Raw genomic sequence first — 18,124 nt, 5'->3', positions numbered from 1 at the left:
TTACCCTTTGTATCAGGTAGCAGCTTACGCCCCCTAGCCTATATTTTCCCTATTGTTAATTTTTTCTCCCTTCTATTTCGCTTTTAAAATGTCTAGTTTGGTTATTTTTTCGTCTCCAAATTCACCCCTCCCTTGACTCTCCCCCTCCCCAAATTTCTAACTTCCGCTTCGTCAACATCACGCTTTTCTCCTATGCTTTTCTCACGGAGGAAGGAAAGAGTGGAAAGAACATGCCATCGACCGCGCGCGCGCGCGCACGCCTCCAACGCCGACGCGACGCCGCTGCTGCAGCCGACGAGACGTCGCCGATGTTGCCGTAGTAGAACTTATGGAAACCTGTGATTGTCGGAGCAAGTGTGGTCCACAAGCACAAAGTTAATGTACTGTTTCGAAGCGAAAGCCTACTGCGGCCAGTGTACCGAAGGTTGTATCGCTTAGGTACGATTTCCGGCGAGATGTCCAGTTCTCGTCTCGCGGTGAGTTCCTGTTGTGCCGTTGCCTACACGTGCTGCCGAATTGCCTAGCGCACTGCACGTGTGACAGTTTCGTTTTCAAGGTTTCGCTCATGAATTTTAGGGCATTGCATGAAGAACAGCTCCTCCTGGCGCGTTTCGAAGTGCCGGTGACATGTTTTCTCCGTGCGTATACTGGAGCAGACGAATTCAACTGCTTCAGTCATCATTGCTCCAGATGCGCACATGCCGAAGTGGGCAAACTTGCGCGTTTTCACATTCGCAGGAGTTACTGCGCCGGCAATGTTATGTTCTAGCGAATGGTCTCCGGTGTATTGAATGCCGGCCGAACCGTGTCAAATTGTTTTATTAATTTTGTGGCGCTCTATTCTCGTCTGGCGCATTTGGTAGCTGGTTTTGTTGATAAAAAAAACAATCTAGCATACCTTTTCGTGCACCGTTGGGCGAAGGAATGGGAACGAAATTTGAGAAAGGAGGTAAATCACTCTCGTTAAATTAAGCTATAATGTGAGCGGTTGAAGAAGTATGAGCTAGCCTGGATCTAGTCCGAGGTTTGCGCTCAAAAGGGGACACAAAAATGAATGGCATTGGAACCTGCGTTTTGGCTCGGATATGGTGTGTTCTTCGTTCTTTTTATAACTCTGGTTTCTTGAAAAGCATGACCTACCTCATGAATAAAGGGCCTCTGCAGACTAATCTGTCAGCTATATAGGGTCTGACGTCTCTTGAGTGTAATTGGCGAGTGGGGGAGTGGGGGAGGGGGGGTTATCTTTTAAAGAAGTACAAAGTATACTGCAGAGAATAGGTTGCTAAACATGGTATGCAAATGAGTTAGCTGAACAATTTGACTTGTAACGCCGCAGTGGCTCTGTGGTTATGGCGCTCGGCGGCTGGCCCAAAAGACGTGGGTTCAATCCCTGCCACGGCGGTCGAATTTCGATGGAAGCTAAATTCTAGAGGCCCGTGTGCTGTTCGATGTCAATGCACGTTAAAGAACTCCTGGTGGTCGAAATTTTCGCAGCCCTTCACTACCGCGTCCCTCATAATGTGAGTTGCTTTGGGACGCCCCATAAACCAACTAAACCTGAAGTGCAAAAAAGAGCCACAGAAAACGCATCAGTACACTTCTTTTCTTTTCTGTTCATCCATTGGTGCTTGCTTTGTGCAGTTGCATTCATTATGAATGCTGCTAAAATGGAAGTTGTTTCTCGAAGAGCTGGTGCTGGTACTGAGCTGTGAGATAAAAGTTCACAACATATGTGCCACGTGTTGCAGTACAAGCTGAAGTCGATGGCTGCCATCGTGGGTGGGGCCTCGTTGGGCTTTGTGGGCCTGCTGACGGTGTCTGGCAACGCAGAGTTCTACAGGCGCTTCCTCATGCCTGCTGTGCACGCAGTCTTCGACGCAGAGACGGCTCACCAGCTGGGTGTCCAAGTGGCCCGCCTCCGACTGCTGCGAACCCGCAGGGAGCCCGACCCCGACGTCCTGGTAAGGGACGCCTCACATGGTTTGAGAAATACCGCCTCGGTTCGTTACCCTGGCTGCACTCTGCACCACTGCATTTCAGCAATGCGTAAGAAATCATACTGCAAGGCCAGTGCAGAGTGACAGAAGAATCCCTGTGCTTGCTTTGTTTTCACCATTTGATACTCTGAAACGTCGCTTAGGTGGACTGAGAAAGGCAGGTGAAACCATGTCCGAGCTTTTGGAGGGCGCATGTTGCGGGGAGGAGGGAATCTTCCAAACTTAGTCGGACGTGGGAAAAAAGCATCTGTCAGCACTGTCAGTAGAGAGAATGGTGCATGGCATCAAGCGTGTGGCAGTGGTTCCCCATCAAGATTAACATTAACAAATTAGAAAGGATTCAAAAGAAAGCAGTAAGATTTATTTATAATTCCTATGGCCGCACCTCTATCACTAATCTTATTAAAAAGAGTGGCTTACCATCCGTTACTGATAGAAACCGTATCTGTCGTTTGAAATTCTTTTTCCAGTTAATTCATGGGCAATACAACATTGACATCTCGAAAATTGTTAGTTACTCTAGTGGTTATGCAACACACCTGAGACATTCTCTTTCTGTAAAACCTTTATCCACAAGAACGAACTGCTACAAATATTCCTATTTTCCTAGAACTATTACCGAATGGAACAACCTTGCTGGTCATATAGTCAAAGAGAATAATTTGTCCCATTTTGAGGCGCTGCTGCAACAAGGGACGAAATTTTGAATGTTCGGTTGATGAGTAATTTGTTGAGATTTACTTAATTATATGCTTGGCTCTATGACTGCAGTATATATATTCTGAGGTTGTGAAACGATACAGTATAGTGTGATGTAATAATTTCGTTGCTGTGACGCCTTGTCTGCTGTATTTTCTTTTTTTTTTGTCCTTTGGTGTTACACAAATTATGTACCCACCTGCGATGGTCTTGTTGTTCAAGACCGCAGTATTTATAAATAAATAAATAAATAAATAAAAAAACCACCCACTACTTTCATCCACTACTTTGACTTTCATCTCAAAGGTGCAATAACTGCACACTTTTTCAGATGATTAAAAAAGCAGATGTGTAAGATATTTCTTGTGCTTGTTTGCTGCGCTTCATTAGCTGTTGACCTTAGCCATACAGGATACACATTTCGAAAATAAATGTGGCACTCAGTTTTTCTTATTGGGCAGTCTTCCAGACTGGCGGCTGAAGGAGCACTGGCAATGATTGTAATAAGGGAGTAATTACTCCCTTATTACAAATCTACTCCACCTTGGGGGTTTCCCCTAAACATTTGACCAACACTGTTCCCACTTCAAGTTATTGATCAATTCGCTCTCGCCCTACCATAAGCTTGCCGTCCCGGTTAGCTCAATTGGTAGAGTGACTGCTCCGGTGAAGCGGTGGTCCCGGGTTCGAATCCCGGACCAGGACGAATTTTTCTTTAACTACGAAGTTTCTGAGAAAGCTGTATAGCTTTCCTCTGTAGCCGTATGGCTGCGCTCGGGTGGATGGCAATGAGTAATTACTCCCTTATTACAAATCTACTCCACCTTGGGGGTTTCCCCTAAACATTTGACCAACACTGGCAATGATTCTTTTATGCTGCATTCAGTGTGAAGAAGCAACATAAATAAAGTGTCTCGATGGCCTCCCACTCTCTGTGGTATGGGTAGCCCCTTTCGAAGAGAGTACAACCAGTGTGTGTTGTGGCAGCTGAGGGATGATGTGCGTTGCAAAGATCATTGCAGAAATGCTGCTGTTGTGAGCAGGAGGCCTTGAGGTTGCCTCCCAGCTTGTCTTCTTTGATGTGGTTAAAAATTGTATAGGAGCCCCGCCGCGGTGGCTGAGCGGTTATGGTGCTCGGCTGCTGGCCCGAAAGACGCGGGTTCGATCCCGGCCGCGGCGGCTGAATTTCGTTGGAGGAGAAATTCTAGAGGCCCGTGTACTGTGCGATGTCAGTGCACGTTAAAGAACCCCAGGTGGTCGAAATTTCCGGAGCCCTCCACTACGGCGTCTCTGATAGCCTTAGTCGCTTTGGGACGTTAAACCCCATAAACCAACCAACCAACCAACCAAAAATTGTATAGGAGGGTGACAAAAAGTGAAAACAGAATGGAACCAAAAAAAAAATGCTCCCGCATTTTCAGCATGAACTCTGCACTATCATTGTAATCAATTCCCAGGTGAAAATCTTTCCCAGCTCAACTGGTTTATGGAACAATTTCCAGTTGGTTCCAGCTGGAACCAACTGGAACCCAGCTGGTTCCAACTGGAACCAACTGGAACCAACAAGGAATAGCTGGGAATATAAATAAGAGTACTAACTGCAATTTCAAAACTGCTCAATTAGCTAAGAGCAATTATACTAAGCAGAATACCACCTGTGTATCAGTGGGAGCCATTCTTTACTGTATGTCATTTGGTTCCAGTTGTTGTCTGTTCTGTTCTAATTGCTGCCTGCAATCAGCTTTCCCAGTCTAGAAGGTGAACTCTCTGAGTTTAACCTGTTACTTAGGGGGTAGTTATGGTGCAGGTAGTAGGCGGCAGCATTTATAATATATACTTGCACAAAAAGCGCAGCTCCCTTTGGTTGAAATAATACCTGCTAGCATAATCACTCTTGCTTTGCGCTGTTGTGATTGGATGCAGCCACTTGTTTCTGTGCTCAGCAGTGGTGTCAGAGCACTTTGTGGTTAAAAACAAAACATGGTTTGTTGATGCTTTCCATTTGAATCTCAGCTGACCTTGTAAAGTTAGCATTGGTATCACACCCGTACAGCAAGGGCTCATTGTGCTCTATTAACCGCTATTAACTGCCACAGTTTTCTATCTTCTACTGTGTTCATGGGCCCTGAAGAGACAATTAATTTGTGAAATTTTTGCTGTAATATGCCAGCTTCCTCGGTTCACTGCTGTGAGGAGGAAATTTTAAAGAAGTCTGTATTCATTTGCCAGGATTCACAAAAGCTGGCATCAGAATTGCAGTTTTCTTAATTTATGGAGTAAAAAACAAGGAACAAAAATGAAAATCGGGTGTGAGCACAGAGCATGGTGGTAAGAGCTTCGGCACTAAGTCCTTTCTCCTGGCCTTTCAGCACACAGAGGTGTTTGGCCTGTCGCTCTCCAACCCCATTGGTCTGGCAGCGGGCTTCGACAAGCACGGGGAAGGTGTCCTGGGCGCCCAGGACTGGGGCTTTGGCTTTGTTGAAGTTGGCTCAGTGACACCGCTGCCTCAGCCCGGGAACCCCAAGCCTCGAGTCTTTCGCCTCTCTGAAGACTTGGGCGTGGTCAACAGGTATGGGTGCGCTTGTCACCGTTACATGCATGGCTACAGGTTCAGGCAAATCGTTGTCAAAAAGAAAACCTTGGTGCACAAAATTGAAATGGGGCTAGCACGAGATCCCTGTGAGGCAGGCAGAGAAAAGCAGTTCTGCAAGAGCAGCTGCTCCTTTTGACCAGTGCAAACGGGTGGGGCGTCATAGGGTGAGAAATCTCAGTGCTCAGAGGTTAGCCTGAGTAAGGCATTAAAGAAGTGGGAAATAAAAGAAGGGTGTTTTGTTTGGTTTCATGTCGCAGTGATGGCAGGTAGACGAAGTCTTCCTAAATGAACTGTTTAAGCAAAATAATTCTGGAAGTGCTGACACCTGGCTTTAGCTGGGATCACAGTGACTGTGGCTGTTGGCTCCGTTCTATTTAACCATCAACAGAGCTTTCTATATTATCCAGGCGCACTTTTACAGACAGTTAAACTGAGAGTCTCTGATTCACAAAGAAAGCGGTGCAAAATACGGGCACAAAAGAGCATACACAACAGGACCAGTGCCATCCAAGGGAACAAGTTTCCTTTTCAAGCAGTACGAAACGACTCGGGACTGGTTACATAGACACAGCGATGAGGTTGACACAGGCATTGGCAGGTTCGGTGTGAGAGCTTTGAAAAAGTAAAGGGCCCGTTGTAGAAGAAATATATTCAAGAAGAACTCTAGTTTGGGCTAGTTCGTTCGTGATTCGCAAAGAAAATGGCGTGCTTCTCTTTTGTCCTTGTATTTTGCGCCGTTTTCTTTGTGAATCATGAACCAACTAGCCCTAACTAGAGTTCTTCTTGAGAGTCCCTCTCTGCAGTCTCTCACAGAAACACTAGAAGTGTTGTATATATGCACATAGATAGCTTGTCCTGGGTGCACACCATGTAGGAGTGTACACCATGTAGGATGATGTGGAGCCCTCATTGCACTGCAGGTACGGTTTCAACAGTGTGGGCCACGACCAGGTGTGGGCCTCCCTGCATAAACAGCGGGTGTGGGCTGCCCCTGTGGGTGTGAACCTGGGCCGCAACAAGACAAGTGAGGATGCGACGGCCGACTATGTGGCAGGTGTTCACCGCTTTGCTGACCTGGCTGACTACTTGGTAGTGAACGTGTCGAGCCCCAACACGCCCGGGCTGCGCTCCCTGCAGCGGCGGAAGCACCTTGAGGAGCTGCTACTCAAGGTGTGACCACTTGCACAACCATTTCGCAAAGAATGTTGTTGCGCATAAGTTGACTTTTCTTTGTTTGTTTTTTTAAATTATCAGTTAAAAATTAGTGGGTTGACCTAGATGTGTGCTTTGCAGGGTCTGAGGTAGCTTCAGGTGAGCTGCGGGTAGTTCAACATCCTGTGCCAGTGCCCGGTCTTGCATGGATTTATGTAGTTCCATGTGTGAAATAACTGGATGATTTGTATGCGGATTGCTTCCACTAGCAAAAACTTGGACTGAAGCCACCGCAGCTGCTTACCGAGCTTACTTGAAGCTGGTGGCTGCTTTCAGATTGAGCGATAAGTAGCATGGGAACAGATCAGTGGCAAGCTTTGAAGTATGCATTCTAGAACAAGTACTGCATCAGAATCCGAAACTGCTGGCTTACAACATAACTAGCAGTTCAGTTTGCTGGTTCTCATGCTATTTGGTTATGCACGAGTGTAACAGGTCCACTGGCTTATCGCCTTTGATCTCCATCTGCCTCTGACTGATGTCTTGTACTGAGTGCATGCTGTGGTGTTTCCACAATGAGAGATTGGACAAGGATGAAATTTCTAGGAGCTAAATGCTCTATGTAGCCCATGAAACCTTGTTGTGTGGTTCATCGGGCTTCAAGATTTCAGCATCTGTCCTGGAAAACTGCACTCTTGCTTTTCTTTGATTACATTTAGCCACTAATACCGAATCCTTGATGTTGGTATCCGTGCCTCTGTTGATAGCTAGCTTGCTTGAGAAGGGTGCAGAACTTTGAACATCACAGAAGAAAAGGGAACTTAAATAGAAGAACAAAAAACAAATTTGTTCAAGTGGACATTTTCTCTTTTCTTCTGCCACGTTCAAAGTTTCCCCACCCTTCTCAGGCAAAGCTAGCTATCAACGGAGGCAGAAATACCAACACTGGAGCGATACTAAATTGGAGGGCACACTTAAAGGCACGGTTATACTCCGACATAGCACGCGCGGCATGGCGACGTCACGTTGCAAAACGCGCCCGCGCACCGAGAACATCTTAGTATATCCACGCCATAAGCTCCACCTTAAGGGTATGACGCGATAGAGTTAATGGGTTTAATGTCCATATATGCGGAATCGGTAATTCTTGGCTTTACATTCATAGATTGCTGGCAGTCCTCATACCCCTCCTGGCGCAGTGGTGCAGCGGTTAAGCGATGCGCCACTGCCCTGCTGATCGCTTAACCGCTGCACCACTCTGCATGGCAGACGCTACAACCGGTGAAGCTTGTGCGACCCAGGTTGCTCTTTCCGAGCAACCTCTCGCAAGCAATCTTTGCCACCTGCCACGGTAGTCAGTTTGGTCACAATCTGGTTGGCAGGTTGTTATGACACCACAAAGTCACGTGATATAGTTGGCCCACCTAGGTTGCCAGGGTGGCCGATTGCTGTGGCCGCTTCGGCTACGAGGCTTCAAACGGTTGACGCTGACACCAGACAATTTTTTCGACATTGAGGTACTGACGGTTTCACATTACAACTGATCCATTCTTCAACGGACCTTTTTGCTGGAGCTTCTGACATAGTTGCTTTAATTTCTTGTGCTTGAATTTACTTTTGTCTACATTTGCTTACTTTTTTGTTTTGGCCATGAGCACTTTCTTACTTCCCCTTACCGCTTTTGGACGATAGTGAGACGAATTTTAAAACCCAGTGTTACGTTTTGCCGGGCTAGTAGCGTGTTCCACCAGGCATCGGGTCCAGGAGCACCGCCGCAGTGCCGAAGGAGGAAGGAACGTGGGCCGGAGACAGGGAGTAGGAGAAGCGAAGGAAAAACTGTATTCACATATTTACATGATTATTTACAAAAAAGACAAACAAGGTAAAAACTGAGAAGTCTCAGGGAAACGCTGAGGGAAATCTCTCAGGGAATGGCTCTTCAAGGAACGTGTCGAGCGCTTTTTATAGTCCCTCCCGAGGTCTTCCCGCCATTTCCGACCAATCGTAGGGACTTCGTCCAGGTGCTCCCCAAGGTCGTTCCCTGCTTCGTCGTCTTCCTCGGCTGAGGCCCGTGGATACTCGGAAGTGGCCCGTCCGGGCAGGTGGATTCCATATCTTGTTTCAAGGAAACGCCAAGGGCGAACACCTGCAGCGGTGTCACCCGCGCAGTTGATAAGAGCCAGGCGCGGTTGAATGGCAGACGCTCGTCTCCGCACGTGACAGCAGGCGTTGAGTGATGTCACCCTGACGGTTGTACACACAAGGTCGCAGGGTCAATACTGCTGCGTTGGGTGCCGTTTACGGGGAACTCGGGGAAAACACGTCGTGGCAGTTAGGCAGAAGTGGAGGTACGTGGAATCCAGGAGTCGAATGCGTCCCTCGTGTTTGGTTCCACCTGTCTTTTCACGTCGCATGGGAGCGCGTGCACGGAGAAAGACCACTTTCGCAGAACCACGCGCTGCCTCTGGGCATGGCCTAAGTGGATACAGGTGTGACTGGAACACACAAAGAGAGTTGGGGGGGGGGGGGGGGGGGGGGGGGATGTAGATTCACAACACCAGGTTTATGTAGTCAGTCAGGCCGCATTTCCTCTCCCGAGTTGCTGAGGTAGGTAGTTTTCATTAGAAAATTAGAGATTACTAATAGTAAGGCCCTCCTTGTTAACATTAATCCATCGCTCTTCCCAGTCCAGCCCTCCGAATACTTGTTTCAAACCTGCAGACAATAGTCGCATCAGCTAGGCACACTGCAATTAAGGGCCACAGTATTGCTAACATCTCTACAACATCCTATTGGTGCAGAAAAAAAAAAAAGAAAGCAATAAACCAGCCGCAGGCAGAAAATGAAGCTTCCCAATGGACAGCAGACAATGCTCTGTTTTGTTTTTCAGGTCTTCATCATCCAACCTAAAATAAGATTTTCCAGCGTTATCCTTAGACTTGTTGCTACTTTCAGTATGTAGGAAAATTTATCTCAGGATGTAGAAAAGTCGCGAAGCCAATGCCATTTGCAGGAGAGTGCAGTGTAGAGGGCTTGCTATGATCGCTAAGAAAGGTGATGTGCTGCACCCTTTTAGCCTGACGTGAAATTCACCACATCGTGAGAAAGATTACTTCCAAGGGAAAGTTGACTGAATAGATTATGTAACTGATGTTTGGAGCTTGAATTAGCAGACAGCATCTATGGGTTGCCCATGACCTCTGGTATGCTTTAGTATTGCACAATAAGAAAAGAGTTCACCTGAAGATGTAGTAATGATTTCCTGCACACGAAGTGAAAATTTTAGGCCACATAGTGACCAGCTGATTTAGCGTGGCATAGAAAAATATTCTTGAGGGAGGCACACAGGGCAAAGCGACACAGGCAAGGCGCTTTGTCTTGTGTGCCTTCTCCGCGTCGTCAGGTCAGGGATGGCGTTACTGGTTAGGCCGAACAAAGTACAAACACACTTTAAAGTGAGACAGCCATTGCCGTGGAGTACTAATTCATAGAGCACTGCACGTGACATGCAAAGGCTGTGAATTTACTAGAGGCATGCTTTTCTTCCACTTTCTGTAAAATAGTCTTTTTGCAAATGGTTATACAAGTGTTTTCCCACTTTAATCAACATCACAAACAAAGACAGGTTTCGATGACTGTTGACATCTGTGGGTTGTAGAGAGTAGAGTTCGTGGGCAGGTGCAGCCATGCAGGGTTTTTTTCCCATGGCAGGTGATCGAGGTGAGGAATAGTTTGCCCAGGCGGCTGCCCGTGCTGCTCAAGATTGCACCTGATCTGACCGACCAAGAAAAGGCTGACATCGCAGCTGTGGTCACCGGAACCAGGGTGCGTACAGCAGGACCAGTATCTCCAGCTGGGTGTTTCAGTCGGCAGACAGCCACATTGTTCCACCTGTCCCCAAGGCTCTGTCTAGATGAGCTGTGAAGCTCATCTAGACAAGCAAGGTCTTGCCAAGAGAAGAAGTGAGAGTGCCCCTCATGGTTTCAGTTTACCTGCACCTTGCACTGACCATTTTGTAGGTCTCTAATGCAGGTGTACCTTTTTGGTAATAGTACAGTCAAGCCCACTTATAACAATACTGGTTATAACAATATATCGCATATAACAATGGTCAGTCATGGCACCATCAGCTTTGCCATGTGTTCTATGGTAAAATAAACTGCTTATAGCAATGCTGTCAAGACACATTATTGGTTATAACAATTAAATCTGGTAATTGAGTGTCAACTATTATAGAAAAAGAAAGAAGGAAATGCTACAACCACACCAGCAAAACCGTGCTTACAACACAAAAGCGCGCACGTGTGGGGCCGACCAATGGACTAAGCTGGCGCAGCAACGCCACGAAAGCAAAAAGAGGCAGGCGTCATTGCGTCAGGAGAGCTGCTGCATTGGCTACGCACGCCATGCATATCCCCAATCAGTCGGTGCAGTGTGTGTGCATGCAGCCAGCGCGGTTTTTCTCTTGTCAGCTGTCACTGCACCCTTAGTTCTGCATGCTTCTTGAATTTCCCATAAGAATCACTTCCGGAAAGCCGGCTTGATTCCTGTGACGCGGAGGCGCGCGAAGCTCCCGGTGGCGCAGTGATGGCGGTGCTTTGGTCATTGGTGAACATTGTTCCGGTTCCCTGAAGTTTGAATTAACGAGCTTTTACAGGCATTAGAACAATCAAAGCCCTCCGGGTATTTACTGTCAATAAATGCTCTGAAGTTTGTCGTCTTTTCTTTTTTTTGGCACAACCCTGTTATAGCAATTATTGGTTATAACAATGGTATTTCCATGGCACTTGAATATTGTTATAAGTGGGCTTGACTCTATTGGGAACAAAGGTCTCCAGGACGCGCTAAACACATTCCACGTGCGTGGATACCACGTCTGCCCATGACCACTTCATTTCATTACAACAAATTAGAGCACATGAGTCCCACTCTCATCTCTGCAAGTGAGGTCTAGAACCGTGGACTAACAAGAGCGGTAAGCACGAGGTATTTTGTCCCTGACGGTGCATGCCAAAGCTACACCTTGCCTTTAGGGCCACGCTGTAAAGGAGGGCTGCTGATTCATTTTTACCTCCTGGAGTTGTTCTGCATGCACCAGAATGCTTGGTGAATAAGCGTTGCTGCTTTTTATCTCTATCTCTCCTTAGTGTGGCCAGGAATTAAACCCACGAGCTAGTGCTAAGCATCAGTGTGCTAGAACCACTGTGAAAGAAAGTTGCCTCGTCGTACGCAGCCTCTACTATGCTTGTGGAAGTCACACAGACTTTTTATTGGAGCCTCTGTGCTTACAAACATGCTTCCAGGTTTTCTGTCAAAGGGAAATGTTTGCGGTGCATAGAGGTTGGAAAACCTGTAAGTTGTGGTTCATGGAAAAGGGGACTAGTTTAGATGTTAATTTAAACTCAGACGTGCTACAGTACTGAAGACTGAAGCAGGAAAGGTACAAGAATGATGTGGGCGCAGTCTATAGCAGTGAGGGTGCTAGCTAGGAAAGGGTGCTTGCTCCCTTCCCACTGGCTACAACCCTGGCAGTTTGCTTTGTCGTAAATCTGAGTCGATTTGACAGCTGGAAGGAGACAAGCGAGTCATGTTGGTTAAATAAAGACTTTCGCAGCATTAACACATTCTCTGCACGTTCACAAAAGTTGTTATGCAACCCTCCAGCTAGTTATCTACTGTGTGGTGTGGAGCAGTGCTTTTCAGGACTTCAGTGGCTGCTGTTGAATTCTTCACAAGGGTAGAAACTTGGGCGAGTTGGTAACTGTGATCCATGGTATGTGAGGTAGCGCAAAACAAGACAAGGGACAGAGAAAGATGCGCCTGTGTTGTGTGCGTCTTTCTCTGTCCCTTGTTCCGTTTTGCGCTGCCTCACTTACCATGAATCGCTGTTGAATTCACAAGGCCAGAGGGCAGCTGCTTGCTATCATGCGGCACCCAAGCTCTTGCACTGTAAAGCGTCCTTCGGCAGTGTGCTGGTCGCTGTGAGCTTGTGTACTGCAGCAATCTTGAATGCTGTTTTTGCTCTTGCTGCATTGTCGGTCCTTTTCAACGGTGGAAATTTAGCACCATCGTTGGCCATAAGCATGCCTGCAATCTGGTGCACATGAAAATATGCAGGTCGCCAATTGGTGCACGGTCATGTCGTTCATTTGTTTGCATTGTTCATGAAGCACAGAGCGATGTACCACGGCTTCTGTGCAGGCCAGAGTGGATGGACTGATAGTGTGCAACACCACCATTTCGCGGCCAGACAGCCTGCGGAGTGAACATCGATCTGAGTCAGGTGGTCTCAGTGGCAGGCCTCTGAATGACATCTCCACCAAGACTATTGCAGACATGTACCGGCTCACCAGGGGTGAGCATCCTTCCTTGCGGTCAAATTTTTTGTTTTCCTTTGACTGTGTATGTGCAGTTGTGTCCTGTTGAACCTTTGGGATTGGGAGTTAGTTGCGGGGCATTGATGAACCTTCGCTGAAAAACTACTGACAGGCAACAACAGGCTCTAGTGTTGTCAAAAGAGTTTCACAGTAGGAATCTGGGCAGACTTTTCCAGGTAGCAAGACAGTACGAAAATATAATTTTTTTGTTTTGTTTAAGTGCTCTTACATTTACCTTAACCCCTTAAGGCGCTTTGTCTTGGCAATGAAGATAAGACTACAGGGGAGCAGCAACCTCAGCTGTGTCATTCGCACAAATATATCGGCCGGGCAATGGCAACCTGGCGTGTTGCTCTCTGTGGTTTAGTAGCTCCATTCCGTTGTTTGTGTTGCTGGTGCCACCTATGGAAGCTTCTTGTAACAAGGCATGTTCAGCAAATTCATTATAATAAAGCTTACAGTTGTAATAGAATTGTGCCCTGTGTAATGAATACTGTTGATGTACTGTGTTACAAGAGGAAACTAATGACTGCATCGAGGGCGCTAATCTGCTTCATAGGAAGAGAGGGCTTGCTTCAGCATCGTAGCTTCCATTCCATTGCGAGAAAAGGTTGCCGTGGAGTATAATTTCTTCGTTCCAGGTGAACTTAGCATCCTTCACTTTGCAGATAGGAGACTTTTTTTGTGCCAACTAGCAAACATGGCAAGAAATATTTCACAGAACAGTGAGCTTGGTAGCACGGCTTCCGCAGTCTTTTTGTTAACAGATTTTGCCGCCAGTTCTAGTGTCTACTTTTTTTCCTGTATTACTTGCATCATGGGCATCTTTCGAGGTGTTGATTTCATAAAGCTTGGTGTTTTGATGTTACCATTTCTGACTAGTTTGGCTGTTTGTAAGAAACTTTTATGTGTCAAAAAAGAAAAAAAGGAACGCCAATCGTAAGTTGTTTTTAAAATAGTTTTCAAACATTACGGCTTCTGTAATGGAAGCCGTAAAATGTAATAGGAGATTTCAAAGCTGTACTAAGGATTCTTGTTCTCATGAGCTGAACATTCATTTACCACGTCCAAACAGGGTCCATACCAATAATTGGTGTGGGTGGCGTGTTTTGCGGTGAGGATGCCTACGCAAAAATCCGAGCCGGAGCATCCGCTGTGCAGCTGTACTCCTCCCTCATCTACTATGGCCCACCAGTTGTCCAGACGGTCAAGACTGAGCTGGCGGAACTACTCAGGTGACATAGCTATTTGCTTGGTCGATTGCCATCACGCAGGTGTTGAATTTATCGTGTGCTCAGAGCTGGAGCTTTGATGGCGCACACAGTAGGTGCTCTTGAACAATGACCTTCCCAGGTAGCACCGAACATTAGAATAGTGTTATAAAAATGTTATGTAAGTTGGAGTAATGTTACAGGTTGCATAGTAACTTTACATTAACATTAAAAATTAACATATAACGTTATAAGTTACATAGGAAACGTTACTTTCACATTCTAAACAAACGTTGTTTTAATATAATCTTCTAAATTTTATTATAATGTTAGAGTCGCAACTATAAAACAACATTGCAAATATATTTCGAGTACGGATTTCCAGACATTTTCTAACTGTTCTTAGTGTAAAGATGTTTTTCAACTAACAGTACCTTGTAACCACATCTCTTAGATAGTACTCGCCATAGATTACATGAAGAGCCCCATTATTTTGTCACAAAACTTTAGTTATTACCCATTCCCCACTGTCACTCATGGGACATCCCGCAGTAACGAGTATATAAGCTCGGCGGCATGATATCCGTTTGGAGGTGAGTGAATATGACTTGCTGTGCTGTAGTGAAGTGGAGAAGGTGTCGCTCTTGTTGTTGGTTCTTGCAAAGTGTTGTAAGTTGTGTGCCGTCACCACTGGCAGGCCTGCATGCTTGTGCGGGGCGCTGCTTCACCATTTTCGAGAAAGTTCCATTTATGTTGTTTACATGTTGCATGAATGTTTGGGAAAGGTTATTCGAACATTTATATGTAACATTACAAAAACATTAGAAAAAAAGGACATTAAGGACATTGAAATAACATTTGAGCGTAGCAAAAATGTAACATTATCGCAATGTTTCGGTACTACCTGGGTTAGAGCTTTACAGCTAGCAGTAAGATAATTTTTTCACATTGCAGTTATTGCAGTTGAGTTTATTCCTGAGAAGGCAAAAGCATGCACTCATCAACATCTCAGTTAGCAGCTCTTCTTGAGACTGTGTTGGCAATATCTTAAAGGGGCATTGAGGATGAATTGAAGTTGTCCTGTATCAATAGGCCACTGTGGTGGAAAGGTGCTACTTTCGCCATAAATGGAACTTTTATAAGCTGGGAAAAGCCAAAAACGCACTACAGGCCATTGGCCGTTTTCACAAGCAAACTGCAGTGACGCCGAGACAGATCCCTGAGACAAGGAGCCCCTTCCGGAGTTGACATTATGATTTTGAATTGAGTGGTGAGGAAAATTTTTTAATCCTGTTTTATCAGCCGTAAATTGCTGCAGAACTAATATCAACATAGACAGAAAAACCGTAGAATCAATTTTTCTTTGGAAATAAAATTATATGCAGTTGCCCGCACTGTCCCTTTAAGGAGAGGACATAACTTTGCAGTGTAGCCCACAGCAAGCTACCACTAAAGTTAGAAATAAATTTGTCTTCACTGTTGCAAGGATTAGCGCATCCTTTGCTGTATATGTACTGGGTGTTTCAGGGAGCACTTTAAAGAATTTCTAAATGTGGAGAGTTTGGTGGAAATCGAAAGAAAATCTTTCCAGGAACATACGTTCTGCCCTGGTGGATGTCAGTTATTATACATTTCATGCTCTTTAGCTCGATCATTAACTAAGATCTACAAATAGCTTTCCGATTAACACAGTCTGGTGGTTAGTGCCAGTGTCGAGTTCGTAGCCACGGAAAAGGGGATCCCATATAAATTTTTTAAATGATTGAACAGTTGTTCTCTGAAGCCTTGCAGTGTGATTAGAATCTATCGTATATGGGGCACTCAGAAAGCTCAGTGTGAACATAACATCCGCTGGTGATGTGTCGTTCCGACTATGGCGCCAAACATGAACTGCCTGCTCAAATGGATCACGGCATTTACATTATTTTGCTTCTTCGCTCTTAAAGGTGCACTGAAGAGGAATCTGAACTTGTCTTTTTGCCGCGGGAACTCAATCTGCACGTTCTGAGCTTTCTTAGAAACTTTGATTTATTGCCCTGTGTGGCCGATTTCGCTAATTAAATCGAATTAACATCTGGCTCCAGCCTTTCTTTTTTTTAATTCTCCCCCGTACGGTGGGCGGAGTCGACCAACGCGTGGAGCACCTTTCACCCAGTCCCGCGGCGGCTTGCCGCTCTGCCATCGGCGGAGTAATACGTAGTAGTCCGTAGTAGCAAATAGTCCGCGCATATTTTTATTTCTTCGGGCTTATTTTGCGGCTATTTTATCTGCGAATGAAACTATTTACATTCATGGAAACCTAAAAAACAAAACAAAGCGAAAGCAAAGCCTCCACGGAGCTGGCTGAAAGGCACTTCACGCATTGGTCGACTCCGCCCACCGTACGGGGAGAATTCAAAAAATAAAGGCGGGAGCCGGACGTTAATTCGATTTAACTAGGGAAATCGGCCACACAGGCCAATAATTCGAAGTTCCTAAGAATGCTAGGAACGTGTAGATCGAGTTCCCGCGGCAAAAAGACAAGTTCAGAATCCTCTTCAGTGCGCCTTTAATAATGGCCTTGTAGCTAGCAATGACTGCCCTTTTCCTTGTGCCAAAGGATGAAGCAAAAGAAGGGGCATACCACGGTATGGCAGATCAGTCAGTTCGAATGGGGCACTGCGTAGGCACAGCAACATTTCACTAGCAGATGTTACGTTTGCACTAGACTTCCTGCACGCCTCATGCGCTCAGTTTGTTTTGTGCGGAAAAAAAAAATCACAATTCCTCAATCTGAAAAGCCTTAAAGAAATGCTTTTCTTAGTTCAAGACCTGATATGATATAGTCTTGTCTTTAGCTTCAAACTTGCCATTGGCACTAAAGAACCAGATTGCCCTAATATAAACAGCTAATTAGTTAATTTAACGAGATAGCTATATAACTGGTATGATATTTACAATAACTGAAGTCACCCACGGCTGGCAGTTCAAATTAAAAGGAAATTATTTTAAGAGATGACCTCTCTATTTTTAGGACTTTTTGAAAGTGGTAACTGAAGTACCCAGGTGTATTGATTGGTGTCTTAATTTTAGTGTTGAATCAAGTTTTGTGCCGTTCCTTATATAATTTTTTGCCCTTTTCATTTGCTCTTGTCTGCCTCGCTTTTTTTTTTGTTTAGTGTTTCATATCTTTAATATATTTTCTACGTGTATATTTCTTTTAGGAAGAATGGATACACAAGAGTTCAAGATGCTGTCGGGGCCGACCATAGAGATTCAAAATAGCAAAGTGTCGATGCCTTGGATCAGCTTTTTGTTCTTGAACACAATAAACTATACAGTATTATTGCGCTTCTCAGAGAGATGTGAAGGATGCTTCTGTCATCACCAATGCAGATTTTTTGGGTTTGTTTACTGCCTAAAATACGGCAGGACATAGGGCATTAGAGTTTTCTGTTTTGAACAGGAAAGAAAGAACAATAATTGTGTGCTCAATTTATTTTCAGAAATTTGCAGAAAAGATCAGTATACTGCAGATGCCCGCCAAAGCTTCTTGGCAATGGAGTAAGGGTCACTGCTGACCACAGGAGAGAATTAACAAAATGCAGAAGCCAGTAATATGGTCAGACAATAGAATTGTTGGATCAGTAGTGCATTGGTACGTTATGAGGCATTGCTTCGCTACTTTAGACGGGCGCTTGGTGCAGACTGTGAGGCTCCACTACCTTAAGCTTTGTCTATCAGCACAGCACCTTGTGCTTGCAGGTTGTCATTGCGTTGTCAGAACTGTCACTTTAACTCAGCATGTAGGGACACTGACAACATTTGTATCCATACCAAACTGCTGTCAACTCGATACCATGCGCAAGCGTCGTGAAAAAGTCTCATGTTCTGGCTTCCACAACCATTCAGTAGCACTTTCATCGCTGCCATTGTGTGGACTGTGTGATTGGGGGCTCTCCGACTCCTCGTCACGGTCTCATTTTTTTCTTTCCAATACAAGAATTTGTTCTCGTGAAGCGACTGCTGCTTTCACAGTTTGTTTTGTGACTGAAGGAGTGAGCATTGTGTCGCATGCAACAAATACTTGCATTTATCACAACCACATAAAAAGGT

General features: G+C 45.5%; 1 protein-coding gene across 2 annotated transcripts; it reads left to right on the top strand.

Moving 5' to 3' along the window:
• Positions 1 to 227: 227 nt before the first annotated feature.
• Positions 228 to 17,366, top strand: Dhod (dihydroorotate dehydrogenase 2). 2 transcript variants are annotated; one of them, XM_089548788.1, is made up of 8 exons: positions 228 to 438; positions 1,749 to 1,961; positions 5,066 to 5,265; positions 6,210 to 6,459; positions 10,153 to 10,266; positions 12,643 to 12,796; positions 13,894 to 14,053; positions 17,233 to 17,366. In XM_089548788.1, exons 2-8 carry the CDS (start codon positions 1,764 to 1,766, stop codon positions 17,291 to 17,293), a joined length of 1,137 nt encoding a protein of 378 aa, XP_089404914.1. In that variant the 5' UTR covers positions 228 to 438; positions 1,749 to 1,763; the 3' UTR covers positions 17,294 to 17,366. The 2 variants fall into 2 exon arrangements, with proteins under 2 accessions (XP_089404914.1, XP_089404913.1); XM_089548787.1 differs by having other exon boundaries at positions 228 to 476.
• The last annotated feature ends 758 nt before the right edge of the window (positions 17,367 to 18,124 follow it).

Source organism: Amblyomma mixtum, chromosome 6 (genome assembly GCF_055824585.1).
Source record: "Amblyomma mixtum isolate Tamu chromosome 6, ASM5582458v1, whole genome shotgun sequence".
In the NCBI taxonomy this organism is placed as follows: domain Eukaryota; kingdom Metazoa; phylum Arthropoda; class Arachnida; order Ixodida; family Ixodidae; genus Amblyomma; species Amblyomma mixtum.
The sequence above is the reverse complement of the archived record's forward strand: the minus strand, read 5'-3'. Positions and strand labels throughout refer to the sequence as shown.